The sequence below is a fragment of the Sitodiplosis mosellana genome, unplaced genomic scaffold, assembly GCF_009176505.1.
Source record: "Sitodiplosis mosellana isolate CC-2019 unplaced genomic scaffold, AAFC_SMos_1.0 Smas_scaffold_13, whole genome shotgun sequence".
In the NCBI taxonomy this organism is placed as follows: Eukaryota; Metazoa; Arthropoda; class Insecta; order Diptera; family Cecidomyiidae; genus Sitodiplosis; species Sitodiplosis mosellana.
The window spans coordinates 767,567-778,843 of NW_022595255.1; the positions used below are offsets into that span (position 1 = coordinate 767,567).

Genomic DNA, 11,277 nt, shown 5'->3' on the forward strand with positions numbered 1-11,277 from the left:
TTGAAAGGAAAACAAGAGTGAAAATGAAACAAGTCAGACGAATTTCAATTATGAATGCAATCACAATCGTTCTAGATTCACAAATGAAGTTATTCTGCGTCTCTGGCAGGTCAGATTTTCTTCATACAAGGGCTCATCCGAAAGAGTGTTGGCTCATTGATTTTAAATTAAACCAAACCCTTGAAGAATTTGAAATTGATTTCAAATTTCTTTTCCAAACGAGTCGCGTTACTTGCGGAGAAGCGCTTCTATGTAGACGAGCTGACTCACTCTGAGAACCACTATTGACAATTACGTACCATCATCCAAATGACATAAAACGCACAGAAGTATGGCACATAGCTTCCAGCCAGGAAATATTGAAAGATTCCCAATATTGCAGGCACTATGAGTGCTATGGTGTGGTATTCTGAAACGTTTCAACAATTGAATTTAATACAGTCGATTTGAAAATCCTGAGTCAATGGGAATGCATGTTTTTCAATCACTCACCAACAAAAGCAAAGTAAATTCCGATGCTTTCACCGAAATAATCACGAACTCGATTAATAGGTTGCCAGTTCAATGACTTTGAGTACCATGGCTTCAGTTTTTTCAAATATTCCTGCAATAAGTCGACATTTTCGTTGAATATGTGTGGTTTTTCCCTTGGAATCGCCATTTATTCTGACGAAACTCGAAAAAAATGTCCAAAAATAAACGAAAAAAATGGTAAATTTTATGCTGACTTACTGTATCACGTAATGTAAACATATTAACGATGAGTCCCTCGGCCATACATGCGTTTATCAGCGATTGACCTTGATAAAGCAGCAAGTGTTCATAACCCGGAATGAATTTTTCGATTTCGGTCGCTTTTATGCTATCAATGGCATGCTTTATTATCATCTGCCTATCGGCCAGTGTGAGAACGTTATCGATGGCCATTGAATCGGTGACGAAGAAATCGGCTAAACAAGAAATGTTGAAATTCTTCATACTGCCACTTCGTGTTAGTTTCATAAGCTCTAGCTCATCGGCTATTTGTAAGAATTTGCAATTTTCTGCTGACACATGAATGATAAGACCGCGATGAGGGCTAACAAGCAATGACGAATGAGCAAATTATTATCCAAAATATGAATCAATGTGAATGTTATGTCCTTACTTTGTTTGTGGCTCACGTTTGATGAGTAGGCCGGCCCCTCCTCGTGATGCTCTCGTTCGTATCTTATCGATGATCCAGTGTAGCGTTTTCTTCTGTATATTGGGTGAGAATTCGATTACCAAATATGATTCAAAATATCCATTGGTGTCATCAGAACCGCTGTCATCGTCAGAAGTTGTGGTTCCCGCTGAGCTCGATTGATTGACATCTTCGACAATGACAGCCTTTTTCCGATGCCTCAAGTCATTCTGAACCGATTGAATTGTAACTTGTTGTGGTGCAAGTAATTCAGCACTTGAGCGCGATGCTTGCAGTGCTTGCAATTGAATACTTCGCTGTCGCAGAGCTGGCGGCATCACAACTGTATTCGTTTCGATTTTGCACGCTAATAACTGTGGTGAAATCAACTTCGCTTTATTTTTCACCGGCCTTGGTGCCGTTTCCTTTGTGCCGGTTGAATCATCGGTTTCTTCTGCGTAATAAAAAGAGGGTAAAGTTCTATTTAAAACATTTTCCAAACAAATCAAATGTAATTGACTTACTGGTGCTGATATTTTCCGCTTCCATGGCTCAACGATCCGGTTCTCGCGAAAAAAGCGAGATATTAATTCCTGCAAATGATCACAATAAATAAGAAACCAAATGGGTCAAGACTCTGTTCACAATGAAATATATTCGTGAAACAAATGTTCGAATCAAATAAGTCTCATTCATTCCAAACACAGCCGTTCGAATCACAGCCAATTAACATGCGACGCGTACTCGCTATACACATTCGTCTTGATCAAAATGACTAATGAGTGTCGGCTTTGCAACGCGAACAGCGGGTGTCGACAAATGTTTTATTTTTATTGTGTTGAAATTTTCGGGAACGAGAGAAATAAAGCAAGCAATCGACAAACTGAGAAATCACTTTCATACCGTCATCAAATTTTAATTTTACGATTATAAAAATTAAAAATAAATCAGCGAATATGTGGCGTTTTCGTTTCGAGCTGTAAGACGGCAGCGTCATGAAAAACAGAGAAAAAAAACATTGGATTTTGTTATGGTGAAATTTATTCGTTGCACATGAGTTTCGAAAATATTTTTGCTTGCATTCGGCAATGATTATTTTATCTTTTGTTACGAATTACGCCCGGATTGTTTTGTTTTTTAATTATTTCAATCGGTAATGAATATTATTCCTCTTTTGAGGCCTTCTTTTCCGATGCGGCCGTTTGTATACACAAAAAATGGATTTTAAGGATAAACGACCACTTTTGATCTTTTCAACTGAAACTTACTTGCGACCGCCTCTAAGTCACAAACGATACTAAACTCATGTAGCACATATCGAATTATTCAAATCCAACAACCTACAAAAATTAAGCTAAGAAAAAAAAAGTGAAATGAATTCTATTTTTAATTGAGTTTGCATCATACAACATTTTTTGACTTAACATTTCAATAGATTTGTGGCGCGAATATATGTGTAGAAAATGTTTGACACAGGCTTTGCTTTCATTCACACTCAATGCTTGTTCTGAGAACACTGTTCTCGCACAACAAGTTGTGAAACATTTTTCGACAAACAAAGTCGACGATTTGAATAATGCAATGCTAATTTGATGATTGATAAAACATGTGATTTACTTACATCTTTTTTTGTTGAAAAAAAGGTACAAAACCGTGTAAATTGTATCAATTAAACTAGTTATTGATATTGACACAGGGATTTTGTTTCTTCTTCGAGACGACGCTGTGAGACTGACGCTGTTTGTCAAGACACACCGATTGATGTGCGACGACGACGATGAGCCAATGCGGATAAACAGCTGATTTGACAGATCGATGAGCTCAGTTTACTCAGTACACACATTGGACGGGCAAACAAATGACGTTTGAACGACCGAAGAGCATATAGTTGTTGATGGAGCGTATCATTACGACTCATTGCAGCTGTCTATAAAAACCGAATTTGCGCAAGTGCTACTTAGCAAACACATTTTTACGATTACTTCATGCCCATCATGCAGATATGATCATCAAATTTTATGATACGCAAGTGATTTGGCAGAGACATTGAATTACTGATTTTCAATTGTCTGACAATCTGACATTGGTATTCTGTTCCATTCGTATTTCTGTTACCTACCATATTTTTACGCATCACTTCGTATGCAATTATCTTTCCCAGGGTCTTTTTCATTCCCATAAAACGTTTCTTCTGAAAATTGCAATCAGCCGCAATGAAAAAGAAAAATGCCAATAATAATAAAAACGAATTTTAGTTGTTCATAGATCTGTTTATGATGTATTTCATTTTTCGGTTTGCTATTGATTTCTGTTTCCATTATACATGGTTCACACTTAAAAGTTAGACCATTTAAAAATGCGACCAAAAATGATTGGTCGTGCACAAAAGGTTCGGCCCGTCATCACGTCTCTAAAAATGCATAAAAATGGAATATGTTTCAATCATTCACAAAGACCGTAATGTCTTCAGGCATGGGCGGCACATCTGGAAATGCATACAAATAAAAGTGTAAAATTCTCGGTACATCCAATTGCCAAATAAGGCATTCTAAAATTGAACTGGTCTGCTGTTGCATTCGACGTCGATGCTGTACTGATGCGACCATTGTATTTGTGTTTGCTGATAATTTTGGACTATTGTATTCAAGTGTACTATTTAATTGATATTTTGGATCTGATAGAACAAAGTCTCGAACAAACTGTTGATGCTTCATATTTTCAATGAGACGATTCCGTATCACGATTCGAGCATGCTGATTCAATGATAATGGATTGGTTAAAACTCGCATAAGATACGTTTCACAGTTTTCTGATGATGAGTGTTCCAGTTCGGCGTTGTCCCTTCGTTGACGATGATTATCATTGTGGATTTCATTTGTGTGTGAATTTGGATTATTAACAATGCTTAACAGCTCTGACCATATCAGTTTCAGTCCGGAATTTACTGCAAAAGAGAACAATTGTTAGGGTCATTCCAAAAATTCCTTCGGATTTCTCTCGGAGAAATGAAAAATGCATAGACCATCTTACCAAAAAGTTTAATTAGATTTATGTTATTGCACTCTCGCACTAACAGCATACAATCTCTGGCTTTGATGAAACTACCGGCGTTAACATTAGCCCCCTCGTGGATCAAATATTCGGCAATTTGATATTTTTCCATGAGCATTGCCAAAATTAAAGGGGTCTCGCCCCATTTATTTAGGCTATCAATTTCGACGCCATGTCTCATCAAAATCCGGAATATTCTCTTGAACGCCTCGGTTGAGTCAGATTGTTGCACAGCCACGTGCAATTCCTTGAGCACGTAAGCATTCTCATTGATTTTTGCCCCATGATCAATCAAGTATTCCAATGTGGCAATATCACGTTTGTGGATTGCAAGTAATAATGGAGTCCAACCAATCGGATCACGACCATTTACATTTTCACCCGCTTCAACCAGTAAATGTGTCATTTCTCGCATCTGATTCCGTATCGTAAAACTAAGTAAGTGCTGGCTTGGAAGTAGTCTTGCTCCATTTTTTAATAGCATCGAGGCCATTCGACAGTCATTCACAACGATCGCCGTGAACAAAGGTGTCACTCCTTCTTCGTCTTGCACATTGACCTTTGCCCCGCACTGAATTAACGTCATAGCCGCTTCATATTTCTCGTACACCGATGCCAAATGGAGAGCGGTTTGACCGCAAGCCGTCGCTATGTTCACCTGAGCACCGGCTGCTTTCAAGAGCTGAATCTGTGGAGTGTTGATTTGAATTTTTATTTAAGACGCAAATTTCAACATTTTTCATTCGGAATAAATTTCATACCGTTTCAACCGCATCGAATTTGGTGGCCAGGTGAATGGGTGCCATCTGATCCAGATATGTCAATTTGTTCGGATTGGCTTTGTATTTCAACAACAAATCGACAATTCGTGTTTGCTCAACGGCTAAATGAAGTGCCGTGTATCCCGTGCTGGTGGTGACATTTATCGGTGCTTTATGTTTGAGCAACAATTCCAAACACTCATAGCTACCCACGGATGCTGCATAATGAAGTGGTGCCTCTTGGTAGGCATCTAAACAATGTGGATCTCGCATGCTGATTGCATTGGCCAGTAAATCTCCGGTCGTCTCAATTATGCGTGCATAATACCGATACAACACCGACCATTCATCGTCAACCGTGTCCTCTTTGACTGGTTCAGGTAGTGGTTGTTCGATCTCATCTTCCCATTGCAAATCGTCCATACCTTCCGGTGTGTGTTCACCATCTCTTTCTTGTCGCTTCCATTTTTTCGCTTCACTTTCCCCAGTGTCATAGTCATAATGTGATGGTTCATAGTTCGCACATGCATTCAAGAGAAGCTTCAACACCTCAGCATGTTTATTCAAACAAGCGATTCCAATCGCCGTACGTCCACAAAGTGCGGTTTGTGTTGGATTTGCACCTAAACAAAATCATTGAACTTAATATTCGAGTTCAAAATCAAATGAAACCGAAAAAATAAACACACAACTAACCTTGATCTAAGAGCTTTTGCACATTTTCGAGGTCATTGTATCCAACATATTTGCACAGAATCTCTCCAATGCTATTCATAGTTGTGATGTTGTTTTCAGAAAAAATTCAATATGATATTTACTTGGATCGCGGGATATTTGCACAGCGCAAAAAAATCCCAAGCAATTCAACTCATCGTGCATTCACGGGAAAATCGACCAAATCGTCTTTGAAATGAGATAAAAATCGAAAAATATTTTAATTTTCTATGTTTATATTCCTATGATATATCACAAAGAATGTCTTCGTTTCATTTATTTACAGTCAATTGCAGATGACATCGTACAATGTGTCAATTGAATTTCGAAAATGATTTCGAAATCTAGTACGTCATTTCGTGCGTTTGTTGTGCGGACAACTTCACGTCAACCATCCCCACACAACAGTGTCGATCTGTCTTTTCATTTTACTTGTCAAGTGCGATAAAGTCGTGAAACAATGTCCGGAAAAAATCGCCGAAATCAAAATCAACGCCAACCGGAGTCGGATAATACCATCGCTTCGGTGCAATGCGATGGCCTGGTGAGTAGAAATCAATTGAAGTTTGGCGTGGAAATGTGAAAATTTTGCGAAATTCGTGCCATTGAAAATTTTATGTGTCGGCTGTATGACGAACACGCTGCACGCTGCTTACTCGTCACCATTACACATACATAGAAAGAGTGTCAAACTAATGGCTTCCCTGAAATAGGTTAGGAAATTCCAAAATTCCGGCCCAAATGCAACTTTTCTTCACCTTTCCATTGCGTTCAATGTGTTTTGATGCGGAAATGATTTTTATTTATGTTTATTTTTGCAAATTTCTAGGCTGTTATGAAAATGGTCAAGCATTGCCACGAAGAGTCGCAAAGCAATATGGATTTGGCACAAGGGGCCTTGCTCGGTTTGGCATTCGGCAATAAGTTGGAAATCACAAACTGCTTCCCATTCCCAAAAACCAGCGACGAAACAATGGACGAAGAAGAATATCAATTGGCAATGATGCGTCGTTTGCGTCGTGTTAACGTTGACCATTTCCATGTTGGATGGTACCAGAGTGCCGATGTTGGTAACTTCTTGTCATTGCCATTGCTTGAATCGCAGTACCACTACCAGACAAGCATCGAAGAATCGGTCGTTGTCATCTATGACACACAAAAATCGGCTCGCGGTTTTCTCACTTTGAAGGCATACCGTTTGACACCACAAGCCATTGCCATGTACAAAGATGGTGATTTCACGGCTGAAGCACTCAAAAACTTGAAAATCAGCTACGAAAAATTGTTCGTTGAAGTGCCGATTCACATCAAGAACTCACCGTTGACCAACATCATGATGTCCGAGCTCGGTGAATTGATCCCAGAAGAATCTGGTACACATTTCTTGGACTTGGGCACTGCATCGGTGCTGGAAAATCATTTGCGGTCGTTGATGGAACGTGTTGACGAACTCAATCAGGAAGCAACCAAGTTCAACAAATACCAACAAGCTGTCATTCGTCAAGATATGGTGAGCAATCAATGTTTGATTTTGATTTAATCGCAATTGGAACTTTTGTTTCGAATCAAACTCCTACTCATGGTGAATACGTTGACTAATCATTGGCTTTATTTTCAACAGGACAAAACCCGTGTTTTGGCTAAGAATCAACAAGAAAATAATATGCGTATTAATAAGGGTGAAGCAGTAGTTCCAGATGAAGAAGTTTTGAAGGCATTCCGCCCATTGCCAGTACCATCCAGATTGAACTCGATGATCGTTTCCGGACAAGTCAATACCTATGCACAACACATTTCACAATTCTGTTCACAATCATTGGCCAAATTGTACATGACGCAATCTCTGCAAAACGCCAAAACTCAACCACAAAACAATTAAATCGACATCCGTGTTGCGAACAAATTGAGTGTTAATCTGAATTGCGAATAAGAAACTAATATTGAAATATAACAAGAAAACCAACTACCCGGGCATTGTATGTCACGAAACATTGTAAACAATTCAAATATCCATCAGAGAAAAAAAATTAAAGTGAAAGAAACGTTTATATGTTTGTTCATTTCTTTCCAAATTCTTTTAATAAAATAAAAGTATTTAAATGGAACGCGTACAAAGTCTTTTTTGTATGAACAACTTACATGAAACATGACTGTCACTGGAAAAATCAGTTTGTATGAAATTTATTGGAGACTTACAGTCAAACTTTTGTCTGTTTTTGTCTTGGTTATAAATACTTAAATGACTAGAAAAAAAAAGTCGTGTCCAAACGCATTTCGACATCGAGTGACGAATAGATAGAACTATTCTTGAAATGTTCTCATCTGACATTCGGTAACGGTGTTTACATATTTCGTGTTTTTTGTATTTTCTTTTTTTCGATTTTGGTTGACTTTCAATTTTGTTTGGACATTACTTAGTATTTCCGGTTTTGTCCTGGTTCTCGTTCTGATACTCGGCAAAGGTCTCATCATTGATGCTATTTGAGAATTTAAATTCATTTTTCCCATGTAAATTGTTTTTTTCACATATATTTAGTTTAATTTCTTTGAATAATAGTAAATTCGTGTTATCTCTGATAATTTCAACTAATTCAAAATTTCCAGGCTTTGAAATAAGGATGAGAAACGTTAGCGAAGCGTATCGAAATAAAGTCATGAATTATACTAACCTTTCCCATTGCCAAATGGATCAAGTAATGTGCTGAACAAGAAGCCTCAATAATTCATCGAAACAAACGTTTTCCATTTAAATTCAAAAATCATGGATTTTATTTTATTTTTATTTTATTTTATTTAATTAAACACCGCCAATCTCTGGCTGAATATAATGTGGGTTTTGATTGAGGTATGGCAGGAAAAGAGTGCAAGACTGTTACATATTTAAAATAATAAACAATTAGTAGCAATAGGTTTCGATAACTATCAGTTCTCGCCTCGTTAAAAACCTGGCTCTTTTCGTAAATTATGCGGTTATCACTAAGGTGACCAACCGTACGGATTTTTGCGGGACAGTACGGATTTTTCAGTCTTTCCGCGGATTTTTTCTCATGTCCCGTCCGGTACGGATTTTTGCCGATTTTGTACGGATTTGTACGGATTTTCGGAATTTAAACAAAATGAAAAAAAAAATCTTTAACCAAATCTCTAAATTCGTGATATACACATCAAAAATGTATACAGAACTTATGCAAACAATTCCAGTCATTGATATATCATTGTTTTTACTGTTGTTTTTCAATTTTTAACTTCTTTTAATCGTTCCGTCGATGAAACAAGTTTGCATCAACTCAAATCTAATAGTGTGAGCAACTGAAATCGATTTTCAGAAAACCAATGATGTAAGCAACATGAGTTGTCAACAAACATGTCAACGAATCATGGCAACTTCTCCTAATATAAATATTTTCGTCATCATAATTTTGTTTCTGGATTTTTCGATCATAATTCAGAAAGTCAATCGTAACCATTTATTCGTACTTATGAGTAGTTAAGAAAGATGCAATGAGTTCACTCTCTGAAGCTAAATCGATCATATTGATTGAAAGACAATTGCTTGTTTTCTCGTGTGTCTTTTAATACGAAATGTCGCGCGGAAAATGTGTGTTCAACCAAGACCTTCAAAAGAAGTATGATTTTTTGAGAAAAAGTGAAACTAATGACATTTAGGTTCACTGTACGATTTGTAAATCCAAAATAAATATTTCTTCGCATGGAAATCAAACTTAGATTATTCGTACATTGAGTTCTACAACATGTTAAAAGGCAATCAAGATTTGATAAGAAAAAATTCGCTCAAGACAAATATGCTTTCAAGAATGAGGAACAAGATCAAACTGTAGATTTAAATATGTCAATCGATGAGAGTTTCTGATTTATTTTCATTGATATCTCAGAAGAGAAATATTTAAATGTGTTTCATACTATCAAGAAATAAAAATATCACTTATTTTCAGTCTTTTTACATGTACCGCATTTTTGTACGGAATTTTTTTTCAGTGTACGGATTTGTACGGATTTTTCAAGTAAATTTCACTCATTTGTACGGATTTTTACTGAAACAGAGTTACAATAGTAGTATAGTTCACCTTAGTTATCACAATAGTAGGAACATGAAAACGAAAACAGTCATGCAACCAAGATGGAAATGCCTGATATTAGTCTATGGCAAACGGTCCAAGATAACCTTTGGTAAACGTTTCCAAGGGACAAAGGCTATGTGAAGCGTTTAATTACGCGTTAATTTGAGACTCTAGGACAGCAAAAGTCGTCGCTCAATTTATACCGGTAGATAAATTGACGAGAATTTTTACGTCTGTAAAGGCAGATCCATGTTGATTGCAGAGTGCACTGAGTTGACATGGACTATGATTTGAAACGTAACTAGAGCAATTGATGCTATTTGATAAATAATTCAAATTTGATTTCAATGATAAGAATATTAAGTCGCCAACTCGTGGATGGCTTTAACAAAGAACAAAATGAATTTACAATAAATAAGTGTAAACATCACAGAAAGGTATCATCATTTCAATACATATGGAAGGAATGAATAGTCCTTTCGTCGTCGACTGAATCCAGTAATCTCATATTCAACGAATTTCAGAACAAAGCAACAAATAGATGTGGCGGTTGAACACAAAACTATAAAGAAAAAACCAGTACGAATTTAAACTCGAGTTTCATTTGAAAGTTTTTGTTAATTTTACATTGTCGTAAGAGTAAATTTACAAGTGAGAATTATCCTAAATTGGGTTTCATGTACAGAGGTGAAAAACCTCTGGAAAAAAACCATCGAATCGGACATTCATTTAACCAAGTAAACTGTATATGAAATACCACAATGGCCGTTTCTATTTCGAGCTAATCTCATATACCCATCTTCGCCCCAACCTGTGCCCCAACTGTTTTTTATTATCCAATAATCTCCGTACTTTTCATCATGGCCATATCCAACGATGAGTACTGCATGATAATCCCCTTTCAAGCAATTTTCTTCATAATATACGCCTCCTGCGTACAAATCGGTCGATCCGTCCAGAACATACATGCCAGCAACCAATGGTCCATTCGAATATAGTGCTTCTTTCATTGCTTCTTCATCAAGAATCTTAACCTGCCTAATATCTCTAATTGCATAAAATTTGGTGAGTTTTATGCTTTTGTCGCATTTACCGCTCTTGGCAGTGTATGGATAACTATCCGCTAGACATATGCCGTTTTTTTGTACAAACTCCAATCCCAATGGTGGATGATTGCCTATTTTACATTTGTCTTCTACTTTTTTTGCGTTTTGGGTATAGTCGGAACAATCGACTAGGAATTGTTGCGATAGTCGTACCAATTTTCCAGTTTTAATTTTATAAAAACCTTCCAATGCCCCCGTGACAGTGAATGCCCAGCATGATGTACAGTTCCCTTGGGTTCCCACTTCTGTTACAGCACCACTCTTTCTCCAGTCAAAGGATGCGGGTACTTCTTTCGATCCACTTGGTACACATTGTTTGATGTTCTTTGCCAAAGATCTGAATCTGCAACGGTGAAATATTCGCATAATTTTTTGTCATCTTTGATGAAAATACAAGATTT

General features: G+C 37.1%; 4 protein-coding genes across 6 annotated transcripts in view; 1 reads left to right on the forward strand and 3 right to left on the reverse strand.

Annotated features, from left to right (window-relative positions):
- LOC129567910 (anoctamin-10) overlaps positions 1 to 11,277 on the reverse strand; it is a 40,129-nt gene that overhangs the window by 1,857 nt on the left and 26,995 nt on the right. The window contains exons 1-7 of one of the 3 annotated variants that reach the window (XR_008687893.1): positions 2,787 to 2,854; positions 2,434 to 2,519; positions 1,690 to 1,758; positions 1,148 to 1,619; positions 733 to 1,078; positions 493 to 604; positions 300 to 409 (exon numbers count right to left, since the gene is read on the reverse strand). Coding sequence is in view for 2 of the 3 variants with exons in the window: in XM_055445281.1 (XP_055301256.1) it covers positions 300 to 409; positions 493 to 604; positions 733 to 1,078; positions 1,148 to 1,619; positions 1,690 to 1,714 (1,065 nt within the window). In the remaining variant the exon portion in view is untranslated. Of the gene's footprint in view, positions 1 to 299; positions 410 to 492; positions 605 to 732; positions 1,079 to 1,147; positions 1,620 to 1,689; positions 1,759 to 2,433; positions 2,520 to 2,786; positions 2,928 to 11,277 lie in introns of those variants that run through there. The other 2 variants (XM_055445281.1, XM_055445282.1) reach the window with 2 other exon arrangements.
- LOC129567913 (ankyrin repeat, PH and SEC7 domain containing protein secG-like) lies at positions 3,415 to 6,359 on the reverse strand. Its single transcript, XM_055445286.1, has 4 exons — positions 5,674 to 6,359; positions 4,978 to 5,600; positions 4,196 to 4,904; positions 3,415 to 4,109 (listed from the first exon to the last, which is right to left on the reverse strand). Exons 1-4 carry the CDS (start codon positions 5,750 to 5,752, stop codon positions 3,604 to 3,606), a joined length of 1,917 nt encoding a protein of 638 aa, XP_055301261.1. The 5' UTR covers positions 5,753 to 6,359; the 3' UTR covers positions 3,415 to 3,603.
- On the forward strand, positions 6,083 to 7,796 carry LOC129567919 (eukaryotic translation initiation factor 3 subunit H). The gene is made up of 3 exons (XM_055445293.1): positions 6,083 to 6,235; positions 6,521 to 7,201; positions 7,313 to 7,796. The coding sequence occupies exons 1-3, from the start codon at positions 6,152 to 6,154 to the stop codon at positions 7,568 to 7,570; spliced, it is 1,023 nt and encodes a 340-aa protein (XP_055301268.1). The 5' UTR covers positions 6,083 to 6,151; the 3' UTR covers positions 7,571 to 7,796.
- On the reverse strand, positions 10,139 to 11,242 carry LOC129567905 (cathepsin S-like). Its single transcript, XM_055445278.1, has one exon. The coding sequence runs from the start codon at positions 11,240 to 11,242 to the stop codon at positions 10,496 to 10,498; it is 747 nt and encodes a 248-aa protein (XP_055301253.1). The 3' UTR covers positions 10,139 to 10,495.

Excerpts from the sequence above, each read along its gene's own strand:
- LOC129567913 (XM_055445286.1), bottom strand. The coding sequence starts at position 5,752 with ATGAATAGCATTGGAGAGATTCTGTGCAAATATGTTGGATACAATGAC. Across the intron at positions 5,601-5,673 it reads GCAAAAGCTCTTAGATCAAG|GTGCAAATCCAACACAAACC; the intron begins GTTAGTTGTGTG and ends GATTTTGTTTAG. Across the intron at positions 4,110-4,195 it reads AAATCTAATTAAACTTTTTG|TAAATTCCGGACTGAAACTG; the intron begins GTAAGATGGTCT and ends TCTCTTTTGCAG.
- LOC129567905 (XM_055445278.1), bottom strand. The coding sequence starts at position 11,242 with ATGCGAATATTTCACCGTTGCAGATTCAGATCTTTGGCAAAGAACATC.
- LOC129567919 (XM_055445293.1), top strand. The coding sequence starts at position 6,152 with ATGTCCGGAAAAAATCGCCGAAATCAAAATCAACGCCAACCGGAGTCG. Across the intron at positions 6,236-6,520 it reads CGGTGCAATGCGATGGCCTG|GCTGTTATGAAAATGGTCAA; the intron begins GTGAGTAGAAAT and ends GCAAATTTCTAG. Across the intron at positions 7,202-7,312 it reads CTGTCATTCGTCAAGATATG|GACAAAACCCGTGTTTTGGC; the intron begins GTGAGCAATCAA and ends TATTTTCAACAG.